The 26578-nt window shown below is 45.0% G+C and overlaps 1 protein-coding gene across 3 annotated transcripts in view; it reads left to right on the forward strand.

Annotated features, from left to right (window-relative positions):
- The first annotated feature begins 867 nt into the window (after window positions 1-867).
- FGF9 (fibroblast growth factor 9) overlaps window positions 868-26578 on the forward strand; it is a 34760-nt gene continuing 9049 nt past the window's right edge. Inside the window, exons 1-2 of one of the 3 annotated variants that reach the window (XM_082701701.1) lie at window positions 868-886; window positions 11423-11526. In XM_082701701.1, coding sequence (XP_082557827.1) covers window positions 11497-11526 — 30 coding nt within the window. In that variant the 5' untranslated portion in view covers window positions 868-886; window positions 11423-11496. Of the gene's footprint in view, window positions 887-1513; window positions 2636-2976; window positions 4902-11422; window positions 11527-26578 lie in introns of those variants that run through there. The other 2 variants (XM_082701700.1, XM_082701702.1) reach the window with 2 other exon arrangements.

The following is a 26578-nucleotide window of genomic DNA, read 5'->3' on the forward strand; positions in this document are numbered from 1 at the left end:
CCCCAAAAGGCTGGTTCCCTTTCCCACCACAAGGGTCCTGTCTCTGCTTCCACTTTGCTTCCCACTCGCCATGTCCTGCAGTCTGGAGATGTGCTCAAGTCTCGGCAACTTTCACCATTTTGACCCGAGAGTCGGGCCATTTCTAAGACAATGTGAACAAAGAGGAGCCAGGAAGAGAGGGGCCCGCGGGCGGGCTGCGGGGCTAATGTGTGAGCGCCTGGGTGTTGGGGACCCGGGGCGATGAGGGCGCCGCTCAGGGGATCCTAGCGCCTGCGGGCTGTCCCGGACACAGAGCGCACAGCCTCCCGGCTCTCGCGCCGGCCTGGCCCGGTGGGGCGCCTGGAGGCCCGGGGTGGCGGATTTCTTTGTCCCGGCCTGTGGCTGGGCGCGAAGGCTGGCCGCGAGGAGAAAGCCGAGCCTGGTCTTTGGAGCGCAGGCTTCCACTTGCGGCCCCGCGAGGCAGAGCAGGAAGGAGTGGCTGCGGGCCCCAGGACGCCCCCCGCCCCCCGCCCCGCGCCCACTCTCCCGCTCTGCCGCGGGCTTCAGACCATGGTGGGGGAGACACTGGAACTCCTCTTTCGCTTTCCCAACAGCGAAACAGGCTGAAACAGCGAGGAGTGGCACAGCTCTCCCTAATTAGCGTGGTTGGGGGAAAGAGAGAGCCCACTGGCGCACTCTTCTCCACCCCGACTCTCCAAAGATGCGCGCGCTAGTCGAACTCGGGGACGGTGGCGGTTCTCTGGCGCCCCCCCTGCCGATGGACCGCGGCGGCCGGGACCCAGGCGGCGGGGCTGGACCTAAGCATAGCCCCAACGGATGCCATCAGGAAGCCCGGAACAAAACGGTGGCCACATCTGCCTCTGGGTTTGCGTGCGTGCGTGCGCGGGTGAGTGTGTGTGTGTGTGTGTGTGTGTGAGAGAGAGAGAGAGAGAGAGAGAGATGCTGAGAAAGAGAGAGAGAGATGCAGAGAAAGAGAGAGATGCAGATACACACACACACACACACACACACACACACACACACACACGACACACACGCACACACGCTGGTTCACATCCATCCGGCTTACCTGCAGTAGAGTTTGCGCTTCTGTGTGTGTCTGGCAGAAGAATGAAAGAGAAACTGCCATATCCATTCAAGCTCACTGAATCAAGCCCACTTCCCTCCAACTCTTTCAACTAAGTTTTATTTTATAATGCACTTCAAATTACAGAGTCCTTGTGAAAACTAGTTTTCCAATTGTAGTCTGAACCTCCATCAATGTATGGAGCAAGATTTTAGGTTACCAGATTCAGTTCCGCGGGACACTCAGGGCTTCTGCCTCCTGCCTATCTCCATGCATCTTTCTTTGTAAAGCAAGTGTATCGCAGCTGTCCCCCAGAAGTCTCGTGCTCTGGCACGCTGCGCCGGGCCTGCGGCAGAGCGGCGCGGTTGGTGGGGGCGGGCGCTAGGACCGCGGGGAGCCCGGGAGGCCGCGGCGCTACCTTAAACCCAACCCAATGCCGCTGCCTGCGCCACTCTGCGCGCCGGCGGGGGCTGCGCAGGAGGAGCGCTCCGCCCGGCTACAACGCTCCGCGAGCCGGCGCGGCAACACCTGTTCGCGGCAGCCAGGGCGGCACGCGAGCTCCCGGTCCTGGCTCTCCTCGCTCGCCGCTCGCCACTCGTTCTAAGCCAATGGACATCTGCCAAGCCTCTGGAGAATTCTGGATACTAGCTTTGGACGCCTAAAGTTTTTTCTTCTTTTTGTTTTTTTAAAAATAATAATTATTTTTGGAGGGGGGACCAGAAGGGGAGATTTTGTCGCCGCCGCCAACGTGAGATTTTTTTTTTTTTTCCCCTTGAAGGATTCGTGCTGATGTCTGCAGAGTCGGTTAGAGTAAAAACAGCGCATGCCTTCCTGGAGTCGGGATCCGTAAATTCTGACGTAGCCCGTGCATCTTAAAAATCCCTATAATAACGCCTAGGCATTTAAGTTGCTATGGTCATTCTGATCTCAAACCAAATGGAGAAACTACGGATTTTTTTTCCTTATTACGGTCGGATGGGATGAAGACCTTCCTGCCTGCTAAGAGCTGGGGATCTATCTATAGAGATACATAGATATGTTTATCAATATGTCAGTGTGTGAGTATAAAGTGGTGGTTTCTTAGACTATCAGTGGTTTGACCTTGAACCTGTGCCAGTGAAACAGCAGATTACTTTTATTTATGCATTTAATGGATTGAAGAAAAGAACCCTTTTTTTTTCTCTCTCTGCAACTGCAGTAAGGGAGGGGAGTTGGATATACCTCGCCTAATATCTTCTGGGTTGATACCGTCATTATTGTTTATTCCTGTGCTCCAAAAGCCGAGTCCTCTGATGGCTCCCTTAGGTGAAGTTGGGAACTATTTCGGTGTGCAGGACGCGGTACCGTTTGGGAATGTGCCGGTGTTGCCGGTGGACAGTCCGGTTTTGTTAAGTGACCACCTGGGTCAGTCCGAAGCAGGGGGGCTTCCCAGGGGACCTGCAGTCACGGACTTGGATCATTTAAAGGGGATTCTCAGGCGGAGGCAGCTATACTGCAGGACTGGATTTCACTTAGAAATCTTCCCCAATGGTACTATCCAGGGAACCAGGAAAGACCACAGCCGATTTGGTAGGTATACCATTAACCCTTTAGTGTCCTTGCGATGACATGTTCGGGTTATAACTACCAAGAAGGTGGTGGCCGGGCGGGGGATGCGGGAAGGGAACCTGTCCCTCTGTCTCTGTCTTGCCAGCTTAAAAAAAAAAAAAAAAAAAAAAAGAGAAAAGAAAAAAAGAAGAAAAGAAAAGAAAGAAAGAAAGAAAGAAAGGAAAAAAAGGAAAAAAGGAAAGAAAAAAGATAACAAAAAAAGAAAGAAAAAAGAAAAAGCCTCGGTAATTGCAGATCTGCCCCTGGCACTGATGCAAGTCTACATTGAAGCCCCCCCCCGCGACTTTTTTGAAAAGAGGGCATGATTTATAAATATAACAAAAGTCTCTAGTTCTTTTGCATCAGATACTCGGAAGATCGGGTTTAGGAAGTTTCTTTTGAATGGACTGATTCCACTAGTTTAAAGCTTTAATCATTAACTACTGAGAACTTGAAAATGCATTTTGTTGAAGGCATTGGTTATCATCCTGCGCCCAAATGAAGTTTTTGCACCTTCTCTTTTTCTTCTAATAAGTATACAGCCTGAATTGTAAATTAAGCGTATTGTTAATTCCCACCGCGAGGGTCTGAAAACCCCGTAGGCGAAGGTGGCTGACTGATTGTTCTGTTGGGAGGGCTAAAGTAGTATTTTAGACTTCTAGAGCAGCAGAGACAGAGGCGCTAGGGGAAAATGACTTAGGAAAGGGCAGAACGCTCACCAGGGGCGTTTGTCCTTGCAGCTATCAAGTTATTACCGATGCTCCATATTTCTATATTGTGCAGCCCTGTGTGGGTTTCCTGGGTGGCTCTGTGGTGTGAGTGTGCGCGCGCGTGCAAAAGCTGTGAGCTAATTTTAAAGGGCATCCCGAGGATTTCATTTCCCAAGGAGGGTACTTGTGACTCAGCATTGAGGGCTACAGACCCGAGTGCTGGTGACTCTGTTCACTTTAGTGCCTGCACACACGTGCCTGCGGGGGCCATCCTGAGCCCAGCAGCACAGTGTCAGCGAGCACAATACCGATCGAGGGACTTTCGGGGGTTTTCCTTACTTACCAAAAGGAAAGCGCCAGTTGGTCAGCCAGACTGTTGGAAGGAGTTAACTTCTCAGTGAACCCACCTGACAACACTTAAAGTAGGTCGTAAAAAACAAAGTCCTGTGGTGATTTTTCTTCCTCATGCTTTAATGCCAGATGTTGAACACAGCCTAAACTATCTGTTTAGGCTCGTGGGGCTGTATATGATGCCAGAAGGTGAGGAAGATTCAGGCCTGGATTGGGGATGGTCCCAGATACACGAGGCCCAGGGTTTTCTTCCTTTGCTTACCAAGAGCCCAAGCCCCAGGCTGAACCTACTAGTGTAAATTTCTGGCAGTCTCCTCTGCTAAAAAAAAAAAAAAAAAAAAAAAAAGAAAAGAAAAAGAAAAAAACAGTAAAAGGCAAAGCTGTTAATTTGCTTTGCAATTATTGAGTTGAAATATAACGGCACCTCCCACCTCCCCGAAATAAACTCAGCTCTGGTTGTTGCAAAGCGAAGACTAAACTTTACTAGAAGTGCTGTTCTATCTGGCCGCTTTAAGGGCTGCTACAGTGCCTAACGTTCAGTACCGAACAACAGGCAGTGGGCGGCCGTGGGTGGGACAGCCGAGTGTGCACCGGGCCGCAGCGGGCACCCGCTGGACGTCTGCACCGCTCAGGCGTGGATGGCTAGTGGCGTGGGCTGGCGGCCTAGGTGCGCCTGGCGGCGGGAGCCCCAATCCTCCCGCGCTCCCAGCCGGCAGGTGCGGAGTCGGCAGCCCGGGCCCCCCGGCGCACTGGGCGGCCGCCGGGCCAGCTCCGCGCGGTCCTAAACACGCTCCGTTTCCGTCTCCCTTTCTAACCGGCTGGAGTGCGTCCTTCGGTGCTGCAGGGACTCCTTGTGTCCGGGGGCGACGGGCTGGGGCTGACATACTTCTGGCCATGTTTAGGGAATGAGATTTTTTTTTTTTTGGCCCAAGTTTAGTCCCTTCGCTTCCTCTTTGTGTGTGAGCGTGGGTCCGGCGGGACTGACAGCCGCCGCCCCGGGCAGCACGGTTGTTTGTGGTGTGGGAACCGCCGGAGGCGCGCTCAGCGGCGGGAGAGTTGGTGGCGGGGACGGAGGACAGGCTGGAGGTCGTACCCCTGACCTCCCCAATGCTATCTCGGACCCATCTCCCTCTTCTGAAGCACGCAGCCAGGTCTCGGAGAGTCGATGGCTCCGCTGTGCCCGGGAGGTGGGTCGGGGGCCCCCGCCGACAAGGCCGGAGCCACAGGGGAAGGGGGGGGGGGGACAAAGGGCCGCGGAGGCGGGCGGAGGGGGCGGTGAGCTATTGTTAACGGCGTTCTGGGAGAAGAGCTCGCGGCCCGTGGGCCTGCGTTTCAGCGCCCGAGCTTGGGCCCTGGCCTCTGGACAGGGGGTGTGGAGGAGGGAGCGTAGCGGGGTAAACCGCTACAAGGCCGGGGCAGCTTCATTGTGTGCATTTAGTCGAGCCCTGCCTTGGAGAGAGCGCCTCTGAACCCCGGCGCAGCCCGACTGGGCCCCGGCGTGGAGAGATTATGGGGATGTTCCAGTTGGGGTTCCTACACGTCCCCCGCCCCCCACAGGCTTTTTTTTTTTTTTTTTTAAATGCAGTCACCTTTAGGGTAAGATGTTTGCTGAATGCAGTCATTAGAAATCCAGTAAGTGCCACAGGGGAGAGTGAGGATTCAAGGGTGGTATTATGGAAACCACGAGGGTGGAGAGAACCCAAGAGGCGAGTTCTGGGGTCAACGAACATGGACTGCTGGTCAGCAGCTGAATAGGGATCATAAAACAAAAACTAGACGTCGTCACCCCCTACCCCACCCCCAATCCTGGAGGTTGGAGAAAGGTGTCGCCAAGGAAGTGACATGTCTACTCCTTAGACTCTCTAGGCGCTGTTGGCTGGGTTGGTAGGGGCATTGAGGATGGGAGGGGAGGAGAGCCCTGGCCCGGGTTGGGGGGAAGGTCAACGAACAGGCGAGCTCGGGGGTCCGCCGGGAGCTGGCTGCGGGGGGGAAGGGCGCGCCTGGCGCTCCGCTGTGCCACTCACCCTCGTTTGGATGGAGCTGAGTGGGTGGCTGTGCGCAGTGGGGGTGGGGAAGGAGGGTGAGGCAGGAGGGTTATTTAAGTCTTTCATCCGGTTGCAGAGAGAAGCGGCCCCCGGGGTGACAGCAGTGCCGCGGTCTCCCGCTGCTACCGCTGCGGCAGGTCCCAATATTAGCAACCTCTGCAGCGAGGTGCGAGTGCTGGGAGCCTCCTACCCCTGCTTTCTCAGCCCCGCCCGGAAGGAGGGCTGGACTCGTCGGCGCTAGGACCCGGCGGGGAGTGCGAGGGGAGGGCCGGGGAGCCAGCGGGCTCCGGGTGGGGGCCGAGGGGCTGCGGCAGCTCGCCACACCTGGCGCTCCAGCTAGCTCCCTGCAGCCTCTCCTTCTGCCCTCCTCTCTCCCTTATCTGCAGCCTCCCTCTCTTCATCCAGGCTCCCTTCAGGGGACTTTGTTTCACCTTTTTCTCTTAAGATTCTTTAGAAAAGAGTAGCTGTAGGTAGGGAATTGGGGTAGGTATACACCTTGATTAAAATAGAAGGTGCATTTCTACGTGCAGTGACCCGGCAGAAGGAAACGTGCTGGAAAATGATTTTTGCCACCCCCATGCAGCCGCAGGTGACTGCAGCTGCTGGCAAGCTTGGCGGTGACACAGCAGCGGCAGTGCAGAGGACATGGGGGCGGGGGAAATATTACTGTTGTCCCAGCAGGAGCTGCGGCAGTGACAACTTAGGTGGGACCTTGAGAGAGCCCTTTGTTTTTTCCTTTGGGGGTGGTGGTGTGGCGATAAGGTTGAGCATGGAGAAAAGGAACAAGGAATTGTATTTCTGGGTAATAGTCTGGGGGAGTGAGAGGTTTCATTTCATATATATATATATATATTATATATATAATATATAAATATATATAATTTTTTTCTCTTTAAAGAGAAACTTGTTAGAAACAAGTGAGCAGAAAATCAATCGAGGAAATGGTAATGCAGAATAATAAAAAAGTGAGCATTAGTCCTGATCGGCTATTTTACTTGGCACAAGGAAACCTGAGTGGACTGACCACTTGACTTTGTGGAAAGATGGCTTGCTTCTCTGTTGCTATGCCTTTTGGCCTGGAGTGGTGGCAGCTCTGAAAGGCCAGACTCATCAGGACCCTAGATAAGTATGACCTGGGGCTTCCTCTTCAATATCTCACTAAGGGAAAGACTTCCTATGTAAGGTGTTATTTTCTGGATGGGTTCAGATTCTTGAAAAATTGGAGTTGTAAACTCCCCTTTAGTCAGTCATCTCCTAAGGAAACTCTGAGATCTGCTCAAGTTGCCACAAACTCAGACCTACTCTGTCTCTAGCTTTGAGATGATTGATTTGGCAGCCCTGGTGTGGGATTCTCTGGGTGAGCGGGGAGCTCTGTAGGGAGGGGGGGGGTTAATCTATTTTGGAAAGCTTCATGTCATGCCTCTCTCCACAGCTTGCATACATTCTTGTCCTCTAAAGAATGCAGCTCTGTTAAGTGTTGGGGGCTTTTAGGCTAGAGGGTTGTTTAGTATGGGCCAGAGCGGAGCAGCTTCTGCCTGTCCTTCCATTTGCCATGGCTGGCCTTATTATGGAGGCTCACTTGGAGGTGAGGCTCGGTGCAGAGGGGCTCTTGGGAGCTGGCCAGCTTTGGGTTAATGGTCCATTTGAACAGAGCTCTGGGCTGATCACTAATACCTAGCAAGTCCGGAGCAAGGATAAAGTCTGGTGTGGTCATTTTCCTAAAGGGGTCCCAGGAATTATCCTGGCCACTTGTGGACCAGAGATGACCTCAGACCCCATCAGACCCCCTCGAGCCCAGTGAACACATCCTCAAAGGAACTGTTGGTTGCTATGAAAGAGAAGAGGCAAATGCCACTAGCCACTGACCCTGTGCTTCCTCTGTCACTTCGTCACTACGCATGACTATGGCCCTTTTGAACTGAGGAGGTCTTGGTTGTGTCTGCTGGAGAGGAGAGACAGCCCACCATGGCACGCATGTGAGGGTCACAGTTTTAACATTAGGCACAATTCCACCATTCTCTCCCTCCCTCTCTTCCAGTCTTCTTTCTTCTTTTCCTTGCTCTTCCCTTCTTAGCCTTCCTCTCCTGTTGCTCATTAAACATTGAAATGTTTCGACACAGATGCCTCCTCCTGGGTTGCTATGGCTCCACCAGGCATCTGTACTACACATTCACGCAAACAGATAACCTGGGGAGTGGGCTGTACTCAAGTGAGTATGGTTCGAAGCACTTGCTTAGCTCAGGCCCAGAGAGAGGTTGGTTGACTTGGTGGAAGTTATGGAGTTTCTTGTGGGCAAGATGGTACCAGGAATGTTAAGGATTCCAACATGGGCGTTGGGGATCTTGTTGCCAGGCTTTCCAGGTCTTTCTGACCTTACAACATTGGTATTCTCACTGTGTGTGGGGGAATGCTGTGACTCACACATTCAAGTGTTCTGCTTGCCCTTGGATCATTGAGGTGACCTCAAAAAGGCTGGGCTGTTCTTTTGAGGTCTCTGTTTTCCAAGGAGCTACAGAGATATGGATGGTGGTGTGAGATGATGAAATCTTTTCCACCTGGGGTCACAACATAGGTAGTTCCTTTTCATAGGGAGAGCCCCTCAGAAACTTGTTTCACTTTCAGGAGGCCCCCTCTGACTCCTCTTTCTAAGCTTATGTGACTGTACCCTAAGCATCTCCTCTCACTGCCTTTATTACATTGTTTTATTTATCTATTTGTCTTTCCTTCCACTAGATGGTAAGTGCTTTGAGGATATAGGGCTTTAGCTATACCTTATTCATCTTTGTATATTTAACAAATGGCATGTTTCTTGGCTTATAATGGTCACTCAATAATAGTTTGTTGTTCAAATAAGTCAGTGCATATGAATTAACAGCTATCTTGTTGTTGCCAGAAAAAGAAACAAGACAGGTATTTAATACTTTCATTTCTGAAATATATAATAATAATTTCAATACTTAGGTGTTAACTCTGTGCACATAAACTAATTGTGTAAATAGTCCACATACATAACAAATGCCCACCTTCCCAAACTCGGTATGATGAGAGAGCACAGTCCCAGGAACGTACCTGCTCTTCATTTTCTCTGCTATCTCTAGTCCTGCTCACTGGGTCTGTGAGTCTTATCTGGGTAACATCTAGTCACTAGTAAAGGAATGAACATATAAACATGGTACAGAAATCACAGACACAGTGAAAAAAGGTAAAAACAGCGATAAAAGTACATAATCAGTAAGGATCCAGGCTTTGGTGTCTCATTGCTTGGGGGCAAGTTGTTTAACATTTTAAAACCTCAATGTCCCCATTTGTGAGCTGGAGATGGATGTATTGTAATGCTCAGAGTTGTTCTGAGGATTGAGTGAAAGAAGGCCTCTCGTTTGGCACAGACTATGCTCAAGTGTTCAAGCTATTAGGATTGTCATTGTTGTGGTTTATTGATAGTCTTCTTGCTGTTCTGAAGACAAGCTAGTCAGATGGTTTTGTAGGATCACAGGTCCCTGTTGTTTTGGGGCCTGATGGGCGATGATGATGATGAATATTCATGATTAGTTCTTCAAGCTGCCTTCTGGTTAGGGAAAAACCAAGAGGTCATCAAAGACCGTCCAGAGATGCAAGTGTCTTTTAGTTCTGTGATTAAACTCTTCCCCCTTGATATGGGATATTAAAATGGTCAGACCTCAGTAGGGGCAAAATATGTCCTGTCATTCATTTTATAAGGAAAATTGGACATTGATGAATTCCTTACACTGATTTCAGGATCACTATGACGTATATTGTGGTGTGTTTTCAGGTAGCTAAGAAGAGGTTCATATGCATATGGCTCCTAATGGTAATAAAATGCCACAATGTAAGTTATTTTTTAATCATAAGAATTGGAAATAGTACAGTGAAATGAAATAATTGCACCAGTAAGGGAGGGCATCTCATGTGAAATGATTCTTATTGAGATATCTTCTTATCTATCTTCCCATTTGCTTTGTAAGGCAGGGAAGGCTAGTAATAAACTAGCTGCTTTTATTTTTATTTTTTAATTTTTACTTTTTAAAAAGATTTTATTTATTTAGTTAGAGAGGGAGGGTGTGCATGTACAAGAGAGCATGAACAGAAGAGAGGGGCAGAGGGAGAGGGAGAAGCAGACTCCCCACTGAGCTGGGAGCCTAACCTGGGGCTGGATCCCAGGACCCTGGGATCATGACCCAAGCCAAAGGCAGATGCTGAGCCAACTGAGACCCCAGGTGCCCCAAACTAGCTGCTTTTAGATGCATCTTCCAATACAGAGTCACAGATTATCAGATCCAAAATGCAGTTTGTAATTTCTCTGTATTTTTTTTCCATGCGCTATTTCCCATTTTATGAAAATAGTTTCACATGTGAATATATGTGATATTCTATAATATGTAAACACAAGATATTTGTTACATTTTGTGCTTACCAAAGAATTAAGAATATCCCTTTATAAGAAATCTCTCTTCTTTTTTTACGTCACCTTGAAACCCTTTGCTTCATCAGATTTATGTAGTGCATGTCTTCTTTCGATTGCCACAGAGTATTTTGTGAAAGTTGCAAAATTAATTGTTTAAAAATCCATGTAAGTGCTTTTTTATTAGTCACATGAGACTGCCTATAGCATACTGTTATCCTTAGTTTCTTTTTCTTTCTAAACTCTTAAATATAAGTGAATTTTTCAATATTTGAAAGTATTTTTAAAACAAGAAGTTAGTATTTGGTACATGGTCTACATACTTTACAACAAACTTGAGCAAATGGCTAAGCACAAGTAATGCTAGCATCGTCCCAAATATACAGTGGGGTAATCATCTTAAAATGACACTATGGTTAGGGAAATTTAAACTGCTGTTATATGGCCATAAAATTCTGGATTTATACCCAGCTTAGGTGCTATTATTCTTAGTGGGGTAAGCAAGGGGAAAGAAGAGGGGGAAAAAGAAGATCATTGCGTTAGTTTGATTTTAAGATATAGTCTTCCATGCCCATTTTAAATCAAGAGCACTTTTGGTATCAATATTCCCCCCCCCCCCAAATATTATGTTATCTTAATTGCTTAACTAGCTCTTTGAGGCTTAGATAAGTACAGCAAAAATCAATACTTTGTTCAAGCAGAAATATTTGGGATGTGTGTAGGCTATTTTCATTTTCCAGATGGAGCTTAATAACGTTATATGATAACTTTATCTTGGTTTATTTTTCCATATAAACCAATCAGGTCTTTGGTTAACACCTGGCAATCTTGTTTTAAGGGACAGAAGACCATTCTCTCATTAGAATATTTTCCAATATATGCCCATACATAAATGCTTGTTTTTTTTCTTAAGTTGTACTCTTATTAGGTTAATTAGAAATGCATTTTGGTTTATCTGTCATATTGCTTCTTAGGGTATCTGTAAATCCTAGCTTTTTCATTTTTAAAATGTTTTGTTATATGTTGTGTTGGTAAATACTTTTGTATCATTATTATAGAGTTTAGCTGCAAAATCAGTTCTTTTAGGAAGTAGTTTTAAGAGGAGACACTTCTTTAATGAGTGTGAGATTATCCAAGTTGGGAACTGGGCTCAGTGTCCTCTCAAAAAGTCCTAGGGATGCTGAGACTAAGGAATTGCTCTGCGCTCTGACCTGTCTTTTGCCCTCTGCCATTTGTCTCACAGGCATTCTGGAATTTATCAGTATAGCAGTGGGCCTGGTCAGCATTCGAGGCGTGGACAGTGGACTCTACCTCGGGATGAATGAGAAGGGGGAGCTATATGGATCAGTAAGTACCGGGAGAGTCTTTGCCAATCTTTAGCCTCACATTTGATTTGAACTGCATTTTCTCTAGATTATAAATATCTAGAAATGAAACTGACTCTGTTTGGAGAGAGTGTAAGTTTTTGCTTTTTGAGAAAAACCATTTTGTTTTTATTTATAGATATCAGCCCTGGATCTTCACTAGATCAGAGTTTCTGAGAAAATGCTTTATTTATGTGCCAAACAATTTTCATTATCAAGTAAATAAAAAACTCACAAGTGTGAAAAATTCCATCTTCTTGTATTGAATGGAAGTTATTTTTGAAATGAATTGAAATTATCTTCTAAGCTTTGTAAAGCAGTGTAATTAAAACTAGAAATAGACCACCGTGCAGTGAGTATAAACCCTTTCTCTGAGCTACATAAGACTTTCATTATGTAGAGAGAAGAGGGAGATGGAAATTATTGTCAGATATTCTTGTATGTGAATAAGAATATAAAAATATTATAATTATTTGCAAGTATTGTGTCTTTCTTTCTCTCTTTCTTTTTCTTTTGCGTGTCTCACTTCCCATCTCTATTGGGTTGTAAGCAACTTGAAGGAGGCAGTGAAGAAGTGTTTATTATAGCCTAGCAGGTGCCAGGTGCTTTTCCATGTGCACAGGGACAGCAGTGAATGAGACAGAGTTCCTTTTTTTGCTTTGAGAGAAGGGAACTGACTTTACATCTTTGTTATCTCTACTTGTGCTGAGTTTCTAAAACACAGTGCATGTTGGACAGTAGGAACTTGATACATTTTTGCTAAATGTATGCCTGTGAATCATAGATTATTAGTTACTATAGACTAACTTGAGTTTTCAACAAAAGACTCGTAGTGAAATCAAACTTTAGTTTTTCCTTGCTAATAATTGGTAGCCAAATGAGAATTTAATCCATGTTCTCTCTACATAGGAGAACTTTGATAGAATCTATAAAAAATTGAAAATTAAAAGAAAACCCAGACTTGGAGACAGAAATAAAGGGCATTTTCATATATAGTTAGGAGAAACATTTTCTAGATCTACTCCTTTGCTATCCACATGTTAGTAAATATATATATGTGTGTACACACACACACATGCAAGAGTTGGAACAGTATAAAATTTTTACTCAAACACTCCAGATGACAAAAAATGGCCTATGTAATTTGAATATAAAACACACCATTTTTAATGGTGTGAGAATGGTTTTTCTGCCTTGGTAAAATTTGAATCTAGATTGGTTGATTTGTTAGTCTTTTTAGAAAAAGTCCTTCATTGAGATAATAGATTATTTTAAAATATGTTTTCAAGTGTAAGATTTGGTTTAGCATTTTAAACACAGTTTGTGGTTTATAAAAGTTATTTACTGCCTAAATTATCTTTGTTAGCACTTTTAAGTGCAAAGATAGAAGCTATATTATTATTATTATTATTAAAGAGGGAGGAGGAAGAGGTAGAGGTAGAGGGAGAGATCTTAAGCAGGCTCTACACCTAGCACGGAGCCCAACCTCACGATCCTGAGATCATGACCTGAGCTGAAATCATGAGTCAGATGCTTAACTGACTTAACAGTTAAGCATCTGACTGAGCCCCCTAGGTGCCCTGGCTTTCACACTTTTAAAACATTAAATGATGTTCTCCTTTTGTCACCCCCTCAATTTTTTTCAGTTTTAGGTATATGGAGATTTAATTTATGGATTAAATTAAGTTGGTCACAGTTGAACTTGATAAACTGCTTCTTGTTTGTAGGGTACAATCCAACCTTTAGTGGGTGGAAAGTTCCATGGTTTCTCATCATGGTCTCCAGACTCTTTTGATCACATGCCACCACCAAAACAATTTTTTTTGAGTATGAATCGCAACACTGTATATTAAATTACTTAAAGATTCTACATATAAAATATAGTTCATAGAAATTATTTTACTTTATAAAACTCATATTAAGGTAAACATTTTAAAAGGTGACAAATGAGCAAACACAGAGGCCATTTTTATTCCCCACCCCATGGGCCACCTTGTATGTCCCTGCAGAGTACCCTCCCCCCAGAGAGAGAGGACCAGTCTTTCAGATGAAATCGCCAACATGACAGCCTCCCGCAGTTTATTGGTTGACAAGCAGTGGAACTTTTGTTCAGCACAGTGGCATCTCTGTTTGTTGTCTAGCCGAGCCTCATCTCCCTGTCTGGACTCTTCCCATGGCTTCTTGCTCATCTCTTCTCTCCTCTGGCTGCCCTCCTGCCTTTGGGTGCCCACGTCTGCAGCATAGGCTGAGAATAGAGTGCAGGCTCTAGAAGGTAACCTGAATTGTAGACCCAATGACTATCAGTGAGGGTACTGCCTGAAGTGATGGCCAGGTGGCAAAGAGTTGGGAGAACATCTTGGCATGTTTTCTGGGAATCCCAACTGCCTCATGTAGAGCTTTTTGAGCACACACAAAGTGTGTGGCTGGAAGGACGTGTCCCTCCTCCACTGCTACATGGCCGCAAACCCACATGGCTCGCTGATGACCCGATCATGGAACCCTAGCTAGGCAAAGGGACGAGTCTAAGAAAAGTCCTCCATTTCTTCCTGTGCTTGAGAAATGCACAGTTTCTCATGTAAAGAGTATATTCAGGCTTGGAAACTGCTCGGAGGAAAGAGGGCTTTTGCAAATTGTGATTTCCTTTGTGGAAGAGTTATCTCTGCATATGGCTTCTCTGTATCCAGCTTCTCCCTTCTCCTGTCCATTCTCCACACTCACGGGAGAATTACCTTTCCAAACTCACATATGATTGTCACTTCTCAGTGCAGATCCCTTCAAGTGCTCGCCTCTGAGGGCAAATGCCTGAGTACTTAACTTAGCATTCAGTACTTTTCACCAGCCACTTTGCCTGCTTCTGCACGTGGTAGGTGCTCAATAAACACTTGTTGGATTAAAATGAGCTAAGCATTGTGACTTTTTCTGATGCTTCATGAAACACATGGATGTGGACCTCACTGGGTCTGCTTGTGTCTTCAGGGGTACTGAGAACTCCGCTGGAAGGGAGAATCTGCCTCTTCCATTCTCATGCTGAGTTGGACTGTGATTATGCCATTCATGGTGTGTCCCACCCAAGGGGGCTAGGGCTGGGTCTGGGGCTGGAAAGAGATAGTGTAGGGGCAAATGCATGACTACAGGTCAGGAGACTTGAGCTCTTGCTCTGTCTCTGCCACTAGTGAGGTGCTGGGCCCTGATTCTCCTCATCTTTGAGATGAGTAGCTTGACTTCAAGGTCTGGAGTGTCTTTTCCTACTCTGGATCTCAGGAATTCATGCTTTGGATTTTTTAGGCTTTCCTCCTGAGTCTTCTCTGCCTCATGCATGATATTCTCTATGTACACAAAATGTTTACGGAGGAAGATCTGTTTGATTCTTGCATACAGAGCTGGGAAGAAAGCTTTCTGGGCAGCCAGATGGTTTTCCTTTTGCAGGTACCTAAGGCAGGAAAGAGGAATGAAGGTGAGATCTGTGCTCCCTTATGGCTAAAAATCACATTTTCCATCTGGTTTGTGGTTATCGTATTTGGTGTGGCAGTGGACATGAGGAGTGACCCAAACATTATATTTTCAATGTGATGAGACTGGGAGGAGGAAAGAAAAGAAACAGGCGATGATTCTGTTATTAATTACAGTTGACCCTCGAACAACATGTATTTGAATTGTGTGGGCCCACTTCCAGGCAGGGTTTTTTTTTTTGTTTTTTTCCCCCAATAAATACAGTACAGTATTGTAAGTGTATTTTCTCTACCTTGTGATTTTCTTAACATTGTTTTTTCTCTAGCTAGCTTTATTGTTAAGACTATAGTATGTAACCCATATAGCATACAAAATATGTGTTAATCATTTATGTTGTTGGGAAAGTTCCTTGGTAACAGTAGGCTATTAATAGCTCAGTTTGGGGGCTCAGTTTGGGGGCAGTCAAAAGTTCTATACAGATTTTTGAGTGTGCAAGGGGTCAGTGCCCCTAACCCCTGCGCTGTTCAAGGGTCAACTGTACACTAAAAATTGTAGCTTAAAGAATTTTTATCTATGAAGTTGCGTAAAGCTCAGTAAACTAAAGTGGAGCAGTTTCTAAATGTTGGGGAAACCTTGAGAAAAACTTATCTTACTATGAAAGAAGGTAAATAGGAGATCTGGGGAAATAGCAGATTTCCCCTCAAAAGGTAAAGCAAAATAGAGCAAATATTAATTTAAAATGTATTCTGGGATAAATTTTCTCTTTTCATGTACATAATTTTTTGTTTACAAGTTTATGTTAGGAATGTATCTAAAAGGCCAGAGGTGAATGGGGTCATATTTCTTCAGAAAAATGCATGGAATTCTGGTACCTTGTTAGAATGCGGCAATAGGAAAAACATTATTGCTAATGCGTATCATGACACGGTTGAAGGACAACCTGAAAAATTCTGGCTCTGGGTGGGGTTCAGTTCTCACACTAATGTGTTAATTTACCCGTGCATCAATTCCTTCATTTGCTCATTCATTCACAAACATTTATACCCACTATGTACCTAGCGCTGTGCTGAGTGCTTAACAGTGCAACAAAGATCTCAAAATTTGGTAGGAGAAATATTTTTATAAATAATTAAGTGCAATGTGAAGTGTACAACACTACAGAAACACACAAATATCTTGGGGTCCAAAATTGCTGTGTTTAAATAACTGCTCGAGGAAATTGGGTGGTAATATTTAAGCTGGATCTTGAGGGATGAATAGGAGTTTCAGAAAAGGTAGGGCAGACAAGTTCAGGCTCATGAGCTTTCAAATGTAAAGAGTAGAGTATCCTGCCTGAGTCATAGAGAGGGTATTAGACTGCACGCACACACACACACATACTTGGCCAGAATATAGAGTATTAGTTTACCTTTGTCACTTTTGTTCTTATCAAGGAGATTGGAAGTAAGGCTTGGATAGTTACTTTTAGCGTCTTCATCTAACTTATCTGAATGTTACCAAGATATTGTGTTTATTTTTTTAAAAAAGATTTTATTTATTTGTCAGAGAGAGAGAGCATACAAGCAGGGGGAGCAGCAGGCAGATGGAGGAGCAGGCTCCCCACTGAGCAGGGAGCATGATGCGGGACTCAACCCCAGGACCCTGGGATCTTGACCTGAGCTGAAGGCAGACACTTAACCAACTGAGCCACCCAGGTGCTCCTGGTATCAAGATACATTAAAGAATCAAGAGTAATTAACTATAATAAATATCTCTTTAAAAAAGAGTGCCACGAAAACAATTAATCTCCTTCAAGAAGCTTGCCATTAGTGAAAGCTATTTTACCTTTTCATTAAAAGAAGGTAGCACAATCATTAAAATCATAATGATACAGGAAAGCAGAGCATAGAATCTATAAAAGTGATACAAAAAGATGACATGCAGATTTCAGGTTTGTATCCCTTTTATAGCACTTACTTTTTTTCTGTTTAGAATTTTAATTCCCGTTGGTCTTTTCCACTAGATTAAATTTCTAGGCATCAGATTCTCTGTCTTTATAATCTTTCTGTTTTTTAAAGGCCCAGCAGTACATGTTCTGTGCAGTTGGCATATGGTCAGTGTTCGCTGAGCCAGCTCTCCGGCCTGTCACGACCCGCTTGGATGCAGAGCCTTGCTGTATCTGGGCACTGTGTGTTGATAGCACTACCTAGGATGTGGTTGCCTATTGTGGTTTTACAGTGTCCTCTTCTTCCTTATTTAAAGACCCAGGCTTTGTAGATGGCAGAGTGTGACTCATGCCTGGTTCTCGCAGCCCTCAGACTAGTGCTTTGGAACCTGACCATCATTCTGGTGGAGATGCTTATAAAACATGTGTTTCCTAGTAGATTTGGTTATTATGTTTCCAGAGGCACAACTGGGCCCTGGTTTATATGAATCCATGTAATAACAAGGTGTGATGGATTTTTGACCGTGTTTCCTATGCACATCAACTTAAAAAAAAAATACAGTGGTCTCAGCGGTTGTCTCTACTGGGTTAGAGGTATGCGAGTCAAAGAATTTCCCTTGCAAGGTGTCTCCAGGGTGTGGGGTAGAGATGGGGAGATACCTGTCACAGAGTAAAGGAATGTATCAGTCTCTTTAAGAGAAACAATAAAGGATCTCAGATCCTTAGAAACTCATACTGATTTAAATGATTGTGACTATGTCATTTGAATAGGAACTGACACGAACTTCTTATACTTCTTTAGCAACTCCAATTCAAAACATATTACTGTTCAAATTTGCACTAAACTCTAAGACCAATAGAATCCAGATTGGCGCAATTGATTTAGTATGACAGAAGATGTTATCCGTCTGAGGCTAAGACACTGCTTCACTGTCAGTGTGGCCCTGAAGCTTTTTTGAGCGGAGCCCACCTATTCCTTGGAGCACCTCGGGAGGATAGTTATCCCCCTACCCCCACCCCCAACCCCCAGCCCAGCCTTCCTATTCTAATTCTTGGGAGACTAGATGATGGGCTAGGTATGTCTTTTTCTTTTCCTATTAACCCTGATGGTGAAAGTAGCACAGGACAGTACTACTTAGTACAGTTGCATTCTTGGGCACCAGTGTCTGGTTACAGGTGGTCATCTGGAGTGTCCAGAACAGCCTTAAAACAGTCCCTTTACTTTCTAAGGAGGTGGAATGACCAAGTGAAAACATTTATATAGAAAACTTGCAGTTCTCCAAATTAAAGCCCTATGTCTTCCAGGGTCTGCGGATGCCAGTTTTGAAAATATCCCATCCCAGTAGGTGTGAAGTCCCGCAAGGAGGCTCAGTGGTATGCTGGAGAGGCAGCTTGAGGCTGGCAGGGGAGTGGAGGCCTTCTTGTCTCCATTGGGCATTCTGCATTGGCACTTGTGAGAGCTTTTGAGCAAGCACGATAAACTAGTGTGTTTGTGGAATGGAATACTTGTACCACATGGCAAGACACTGCTAGACTTAGCAATTTGTCAGTGGGGTTTGTCAGTTTCAGATTACTTTGGTGGTAGATGTTTAGGCATGTCCTGTAGATAGTCTCCAAAGCATGTAATTCATATAAAGGAAATGAAAAGGGACGTTTGTTTAGTAATCCACTTGATAGCAGCATGTTCTGGAAATAGGTGGTTTTAAACTGATGTTTTGGGAAATAGAGCATCGTCTTCTACTGCATATGTACATTGCCAATTTTCAAAGGATCAAGTAATAATTCTTCAGTGATAAAGAGGGCAGCACCTCAGAGGAATGTCTTCTATCTTATTTGATTTAGTTCATATACTGTCCTTGTTTTAGAGATGGGAGAGTGACGGTTTAATGGCTTAGTGGCATTTTCAAGGTCACCTAGTGTGATTTGAATGTAGTTGAATTTGTGATTTGAGCATAGGTGAATGAATAAACTTTGTCTGATGTATATGCATAAGAGTTGCCATCCATTTTTGTGAATATAAAGTAATTTTACCAGAATTAACCATGTGTCAGAGAAGGATTTAGTATTTCCTTTACAGATAAGATTTTTGGAACTTCCCCCCCCTTTCTAATAGCCTGGTTTTTATTTTGTGGTTGTCTTGTTTCCTTAGCATCTGTACCAATGGCCATAAGTTTATGGAAAAATCATCTTTTAACAAATATGTCTATTTGTTTATTTAATTTTAGGTAAGTATAAGTTTAATTTTAGTTGTTTTGTGGATTAGCTTTACTGATTTATTGAGACATGTTTAAGACATCCCACCTCAGTAATGATCAAAGTCACAGAACACAGGTCTGGAGACTTTAAAGGCCTTGGAAAGGATTTGGCTTTAATCATTAATAGCTCAGGAGATGGCTCTCCTTTCATCTGGAGGAGGAGGTTCTGGGTACCAGGCAGCATGCTCAGTCATGGTCTTTGTTCAGGCTCAGGAGTCTCAGAGTAGAGTCTTCCTCATGACAAGTGTGGACTTCACACAAGATCCCTTCTGTCTTCCTGACCTTGGTTTTACTCTTATTCCCTGCTCTACACTGCTGTCTCAGGGTCTGCTGGAGGACTCTGGCTAAGAAAGCTTCAGAGTGTGACTGTTTCTTGGGGCAGAGCCTCCTGGTTCTTCTGTGTCCTTGCTGGAATTCCATTTCCTAAAGTGTACCTCTGAGGAGACAGGGATGTGGTTACCTTTGTTTCCTGTGGAACTGTCAGTACTTAAAACAGTGCTGTGCATGCAGTTGGCACTTATTACATGTTGAAAGTATGAATATATTGTCAGTAGGATCCCAGATCACCTGTTTCTTTCTCTCTCCATCTTTCTTTCTCTCTCTCCCTCTTTCCTCTCTCTCCCCCTTCCTTCCTTCCTTCCTTCCTTCCTTCCTTCCTTCCTTCCTTCCTTCCTTCCTTCCTTCCTTCCTTCCTTCCTTCTTTTCCTGAGGATCCTGGCTCCTAAGCACCTAATTTCTGAAGATTAGAGGGCAGACTAGAATGGTTCCTGATCATTTTGTGTGTAAGTTTCCCTTTTTGATAGAAAGTGTTAGGGAGTCACACAGGATGGTAATTGTGCTTGTGCCTTTTTTTTTTTTTAAAGATTTTATTTATTTATTTGTCAAAGTATGAGAGAGAAGAAGCAGGGGGAGCAGCAGAGAGAGATGGAGAACCAGGCTCTCCACTGAGCAAAGAGCCGGTTGCGGGACTTGATCCCAGAACCCTGAGATCATGACCTGAGCTGAAGGCAGACACTTAGCCAAAGGAGCCACCCAGGAATACCCCCCAACCAATTTTTTTAAAATAAATTTATTTATTAGAGAGGGGGGGCCACATGAGGTGGTGGGTAGTAGTGGCAGAAAGAGAGGGAGAGAGAGAGAGATAATCTCAAGCAGACTCCTCACTGAGCATGGAGCCCTAGGTGGGGCTTGATCTCATAATGCTGAGATCAAGACCTGAGCTGAAATCAGGAGTCAGAGGGCTTAACCAACTGAGCCACCCAGGGGCCCCTATGCTTGTGTCTTTTGATTGAAAAAAAAAATACATTATGACAAAACGTAGATGAATTCATTAACATTGAAAAACACATTTGTTACAGAGCAGTTCATATTACATTCGAAAAGAACAGCATATCTGTGCAATGAATATCTCACTTAAGTAGCTGACTGGCAATCCTGACTAATGGTTTTTTGTCCTGAGCCTCCCTGCACACATGAAATGTTACATGTTTAATTTGTAAACTGGGCGGCATGAGGACCACCAAGAGAAAATAAACACTGGGGACACAGGCACGAGCTGACCGCCTCCAGGCACCCCTGCTTCTTCCATGCCTCCCTTAGCTGCTGCTTTCCCTCCCCGCCTCCTCCATCTCGCCTCTCTAGCATCGCCTCTCGCGTCAGAATGGATTGTTGGTCACACAGAACCTGAGCTCCTCCTCACTGGAGCCTGTTGCACAGACAGGTTCTGAATCGTAGAGCCTCCTGCTTCTCTTTTAAGTGTATCAGTCTCCTCTGATTCCTTGAATTAGTGATGCCAGATAGGCTGATCAGAATTGGGTCAGTCTCACTCATTCATATGTTCACTCCCACATTTGCTCGCTCACTCAGACACATAATCACACCCTCACTTGCTCATACCCTCACACCTTCACTCACTCACATCCTCACTCACTTACACACTCAGACCCTCACACCTTCACCAGCTCATGCCTTCACTCATTCACACACTCGCTCACTTTGCTCACATCTTCACTCATGCTCCCACTCACTTGCTTGCACCCTCACTCACACACTCACTCATATCCTCACTTATAGACTCACTCCCTCACACCTTCTCTGGCTCATGCCTTCGCTGGCCCATGCCTTCACTCACACACTCACTTTACTTGCTTACATCCTCACTTGCTCACATACTCAGTCACTTGCTCACACCTGTACTCACTCATCCTCACCCACTTGCCTATACAGTCACTTACACACTCACTCACACTTTCACTCTGCCATACCTTCACTATCTCACATCTTCAATCACACACACACACCCTCACTCAGACTCACTTGTTCACACACTCACTTGCTCGCAACTTCCTTTGCTCAAATCTTCACTCACTTACACCCTTGCTCACATACTCACTCACATCTCCACTCACTTGCTCACACCTGTGCTCACTCACATCCTTACTGACTTTCCTACATACTTACTGACACACTCACTGACACCCTCACTCTGCCACATCTTCACTGGCTTACACCTTCACTCACACACTCACACATATCCTCACTCAGGCTCACTTCTTCACACACTCACTTGTTGACACCTTCCTTCACTCAAACCTCACATATACCCTCACTCACATACTTGCTCACATCCTCATTCACATACTCACATACTCACACCCTCAGTCGTTCATACCCTCACTTGTTCGCCACTGACTCACTCTTCCATTTACTCACACATACCCTCACTCACTCACTCACACCCTCACTTACTCCCTTAGTCTTCCGTGCTGGCTTTTGTGGAGCCAACAAACATCACTGGCACCACCCACTGCTAATACATGCTGGTCCTGGAAATTCACTTGCTCCTCATTATTTGCAGATTGTATATTTGCAAATTCGTGTCCTTACAAATCTGCTTGTGACTCTAAGTCATTAATAGTGGCACTTGCGCGGTCATCTACAGACATTCAAGGGAAAGCAGAAGGGAATGGCCTGATCGGCACGTTTCCAGCAGAGGTCTTGCCAGGTGATGCTCTCTGCTCTCTTTCTTCAGCTCACACTATAAACAAATGTCCTTTGGGGGATCTATTTAGTGCCACGTTTTCCCTTTTTGTGCTTTTTTTTGGTGGTTTTACTGTTTCAAATGCCCCCCGAGGCATAGCGCTGGAGTGCTATCTGGTGTTTCCAAATGCAAGATGGCTGCGATGTGTCTTATGGAGCACACTAGATTAGTGAGAGAGTCTTGTGTGAGCGTGAGCTACAGTGCTGTTGGCTGTGAGTTCACTGTTAATGAATCTACAACATTAACTTAAATAGAAACCCACAAAAAACCAGCTTGATGAAAGTGTTATGACTGACTTGCGTGGAACCTGACCCGGTGTTTCTCTTATGAGCAGTGCATCCATATTCTCGACTTCAGTGTTCATGGTGACTTTAGAGAACAGAACTCTTACAAATAATGAGATCAACTCTACATACAAATGCAGATGACGCCTCCTCTTCCCAGCTTAGAACTGGTCCAAGAACTTGCAATTTTGTTGGGGGTGGCAAATATACAAACCAAGAATTATAATTTAGTATGATAGAATTATGTACAAAAAGGGTTCAGAGAAGTTAGAGGAGAGAGCTTAATTCCAGGGCAGGAGAGAACTCCAGGATTTTTCACAGAGGAGATGGAGAAAAATAGGCAGGTGTCTTGAGAGGAAGGCTTGCGTGAAGGCAGCTTTGCACCTGGGCTCAGAAACATGGTGGCTGCTGGATATATCCTGATTTGTTATCTTTAATTCTGGTCCTCCTGCCGTGGTTGGTCCTGTCTCTGCTTCTGTTTCTCCCACCTGCTGCCAGAGGCTACACTGCTGACATTGGAAGGTCTTTTCCGGTCACTGTCTTCAGCCATGGCATGGGAGGTGCCCTTGAGCCCCACAAAGAAAGCTGGCCCCCCTGGAGGCAAGGAGGAGCCGCTACCCTAAAGGCAGCTACAGTGGTGGCCTGGCCACCTCCTCCCTCTTGCCTCCCCCCCCCGGCTGGGGACTGACGTGTACTTATGCAGAGACATCATTTCTCAGTCTGTTGACCGGTACACCTCAGCAGCATCCAAACAGGTGGCCGAGAAAAATGTCTGCTTTCCTGACACGCCCGCTGCCGAGGCCTCCCCCTCAGGATTAAAAGGTTATGGTGTTCAGTGGGAGAGACATATACAGAGCTGTCTTTGTCCTCTTCATAAATGCTTAAGATCCTGACATGAGTTGATCCCCACTTTTCTTACTCCTTTTTTGGTGTGTACTGGAATTCATGGAAATCTCCATCATTTGCTTTTTCCCTTGTAATGAAGCTCTCAAAGCTCAATGCAGTATTCCAAGAACAGACTTGCCAAGGTCATACCAAAGGCATCCCTTTCCCTGGGGTGCATGATGTGATTGCTTTGCATTGAATGATTTTTACCCGTTTAGCTGCCATGTGGCATTGTATGTTCTCAACGTAATTCTGTCCACACTTGGCCCTAGGTTTCATCCCTCCATCCTTTTTCCCACACGAATTGCTGTGTTTGATATAGCTTTTCTCTTGGCTGTGTCAATGTGGCCTGTATTCTTTTTCATGATCTTTTAAGTTGATTTTCAGTTTGCAGTGTTTTGGTGAAATATTGAAGCCTATACTTGCACTTGGAAAGGTTTGAAGCTGGAGGCAAAGCACAGAGTAGTGGAAACCCAAGGATCATTTGCATCCCAGCTCTGTGGCTCACTGGCTGTGCGACCTTGGGCAGGCTACTCAGACTTGCTGAGCTGTAATTGTGGAACAGGACTAATGACAGCCACATCACAGCATTGCTGTGCGAGCCGAAGCCCATAAAACAGCCAGCGCACTGCTTGGCTCGCAGTGGCTCGTTAGCACAAGCTTGTCCCCTTAGCATTCCTTATGGATGAGTGTGAGGAACGCTGCCCCTGTGCAGCCTCTCAGACTCCTGACTGGATGTGAGATGCACAGAAAACGTGTTTCTCGCAAGTTTGAATTCTGGAACGAAGATGTATGACGAAGTCTTTGAAAATAGATATAAATCTGCTTCATTCCTGCATCCCTGGAATCATTCGTTGAAGTGTTAACCATAAAGCCTTGCTTATCAAGATTAATTGATTAATCAAGATTAATCAAGATTAATTTTAGATACTTTATTTTTATATGTAGCTCACTGTTATTTTATCCATATAGTTAAAGAAGTTTCTTTCTTTGGGATTTCATTTACTTTTGTATTATTGTAATTCTTCTTTTTTTTTTCCCCTATGTTCACATATTAGTGGATTCACCACGCTATCACGGCACCTGAAATGTCTACCACTGGAACTGTTTTTTCAGGATTAAAGCACAATTTTAAAAAAGGATCTATGTCAGCGTATGAATTTTGTTTTGGAGCAATGGAATTTTAGTTGATGGTATTAGCCCTGATTACTGTTGGAAGTTGGTTGTTTCACTCTAGCCGAGAGAAGGGCCCTGAGAGAGTTAGACACAGTCACCTTTGTGTTGCAAAGAGGAAAAGACAGCAACACTGGTTACTTTTTAAGAGAGCAGGGCCATTTATATGTCACAAAGTCAGGGGTGGGAAGAAAAGTTTAATTCTAGAGAAATCTGGGCTGGTATGAGTATGGTTGGAGCTAGGAGCTGGGGACCCAAGAAGTAAGGGGGATGCCAGAGGCACGCTTTATCTCCCTTATGATTTTATTTTACGTAGGGTTTCTCTGTGGGTATTGGGTGGGGATGGGGCAGTAGGGCCCCCCCAGCATTGGCTGGAGGAGGGTGTTGAGAAGTTCAAGAGTTCGGTATTATTTATCTTTGAGGTTGCATTTTGTCTACCCTATGCACATGTCAGCTTTCCCATTGGGTTTGAGTTTGTTTTCTTGCAAGACTTGGTTTTTCCTCCCAAGTAAATTCTCCAGGGGAGAACTTATGATGTAGGGTTTGTGGGTCAGGCAAGCATTCATTAAATGAGCCATGTTTCTGGTGGCCAACATGGCAAAGAGGATAGTGGCAAGCTCCAAAGTGTAAGGACAAAGTAGGCAAGACCCCTTCCAGACAGGATCATTCTAATGGTCTCCCAGGGAGAAGAGAGAAGGGCCCCTCGTGCCAAAGGGATGTCTTCTTCCTTGTCCTCATTTCTTCCTTGAAATAGCAATCTCATTCCCTTGGCTGCTTCTGGAAGCATTAATTCAGTCTGCATTTCTGATCAGCTGTCCCCACCCTCTCTGCAGTGGGCAACTGGTGCAGCACACTTTATTTAGTTTCTTTCCCTATTTTCCTCCACAACAGTTTCTTTTTCCATTTCCTGTTCAATATGTCCTTCCAGAGTTCTTGTGGATAGCTCTGCTTTTCCCATTTTGAGGTTCCAGAACTGAATCACTAGAATCTTAGACCCAAAGAGACCTTAGAAATGTCTTAGTCCAGTTCCCTCATTTTACAGAAAGGAAATTGAGGCCCAGGATTATTAATCAGCCCCCACCTCCTGCCCCATTCCCAGAGTGTGTGTCTGTGTTTGTGGAAGTTGGGCATTCCTTTACATAAGGAAATTCTACAAATCTTTTAGTTCTTCAAAAATAATCTTTGGGCTTCTACTGTCATTGTATTGGTTCATTTTTTGATTTAATTTTATTTCTACAAACCAAATTCTTAATTTAACCCATTTTGTCTATCATAGAAAACCTCTGGCACATTTTTCTTTTCCCACTCCCTAAGGTCTCTCTGATGGTTATCTTGGAAACAAAGTAGTTGGATTCAATTGCCTTTGTCTTTTTGGATCCCTTATTTCCTTAATTTCTCCGCCCAGCTGTTCAGCTTTTAGGGGTTTCTGCTATTGTGTGTCCGTCAGATTCTTCCAGGGCCTTCCCTCTGCTCTGGGCTCTTCCCTCTGGAGCTAAGAGCGCTAGGAGCTATGCACCGGGAGTTTTCTTCAGTGTTTGCAGGTCTTTGATGTATTTTTTAAGTGGTCACTGAATGGCCACTGCTACTCTTACCAGATCATCCTGTAGGGTAAGAAATGTTACATGTGATTTCTTTTTACAATGGTATTCTGAGATCCTAAAAGAAGTTTCATGAATTTTTCCTGTCAGGGTCTCAGTGGAAGCATTAAATGTGCCACATCTAATTGTCCACATAGGGACACAAGCAATGATGTTTCTTAAAGTGAATACTGGACTTCTCGAATTTGAATCCTCGTGCACCTGGAGCATGGTTTTCTTTCCCCTGTGGGACTACATCTCTGGAAATGAATTACAAGTTGATGAGCTAATATGATTTGCTAAACAAATATCCATGTCTAGAGGCAGATTCTAAGGAAGGCACCTGAATTGACTAGCCTGTCTGTGGCAGGTTCTGCCCTCGGCAGCTTTGCTGGTACCGCAGGATAGGGAACGCACAGCATAGAAAGTGTTCATGTGCCCCTGTAT

The sequence above is a fragment of the Mustela nivalis genome, assembly GCF_964662115.1.
Source record: "Mustela nivalis genome assembly, chromosome: 15".
In the NCBI taxonomy this organism is placed as follows: Eukaryota; Metazoa; Chordata; class Mammalia; order Carnivora; family Mustelidae; genus Mustela; species Mustela nivalis.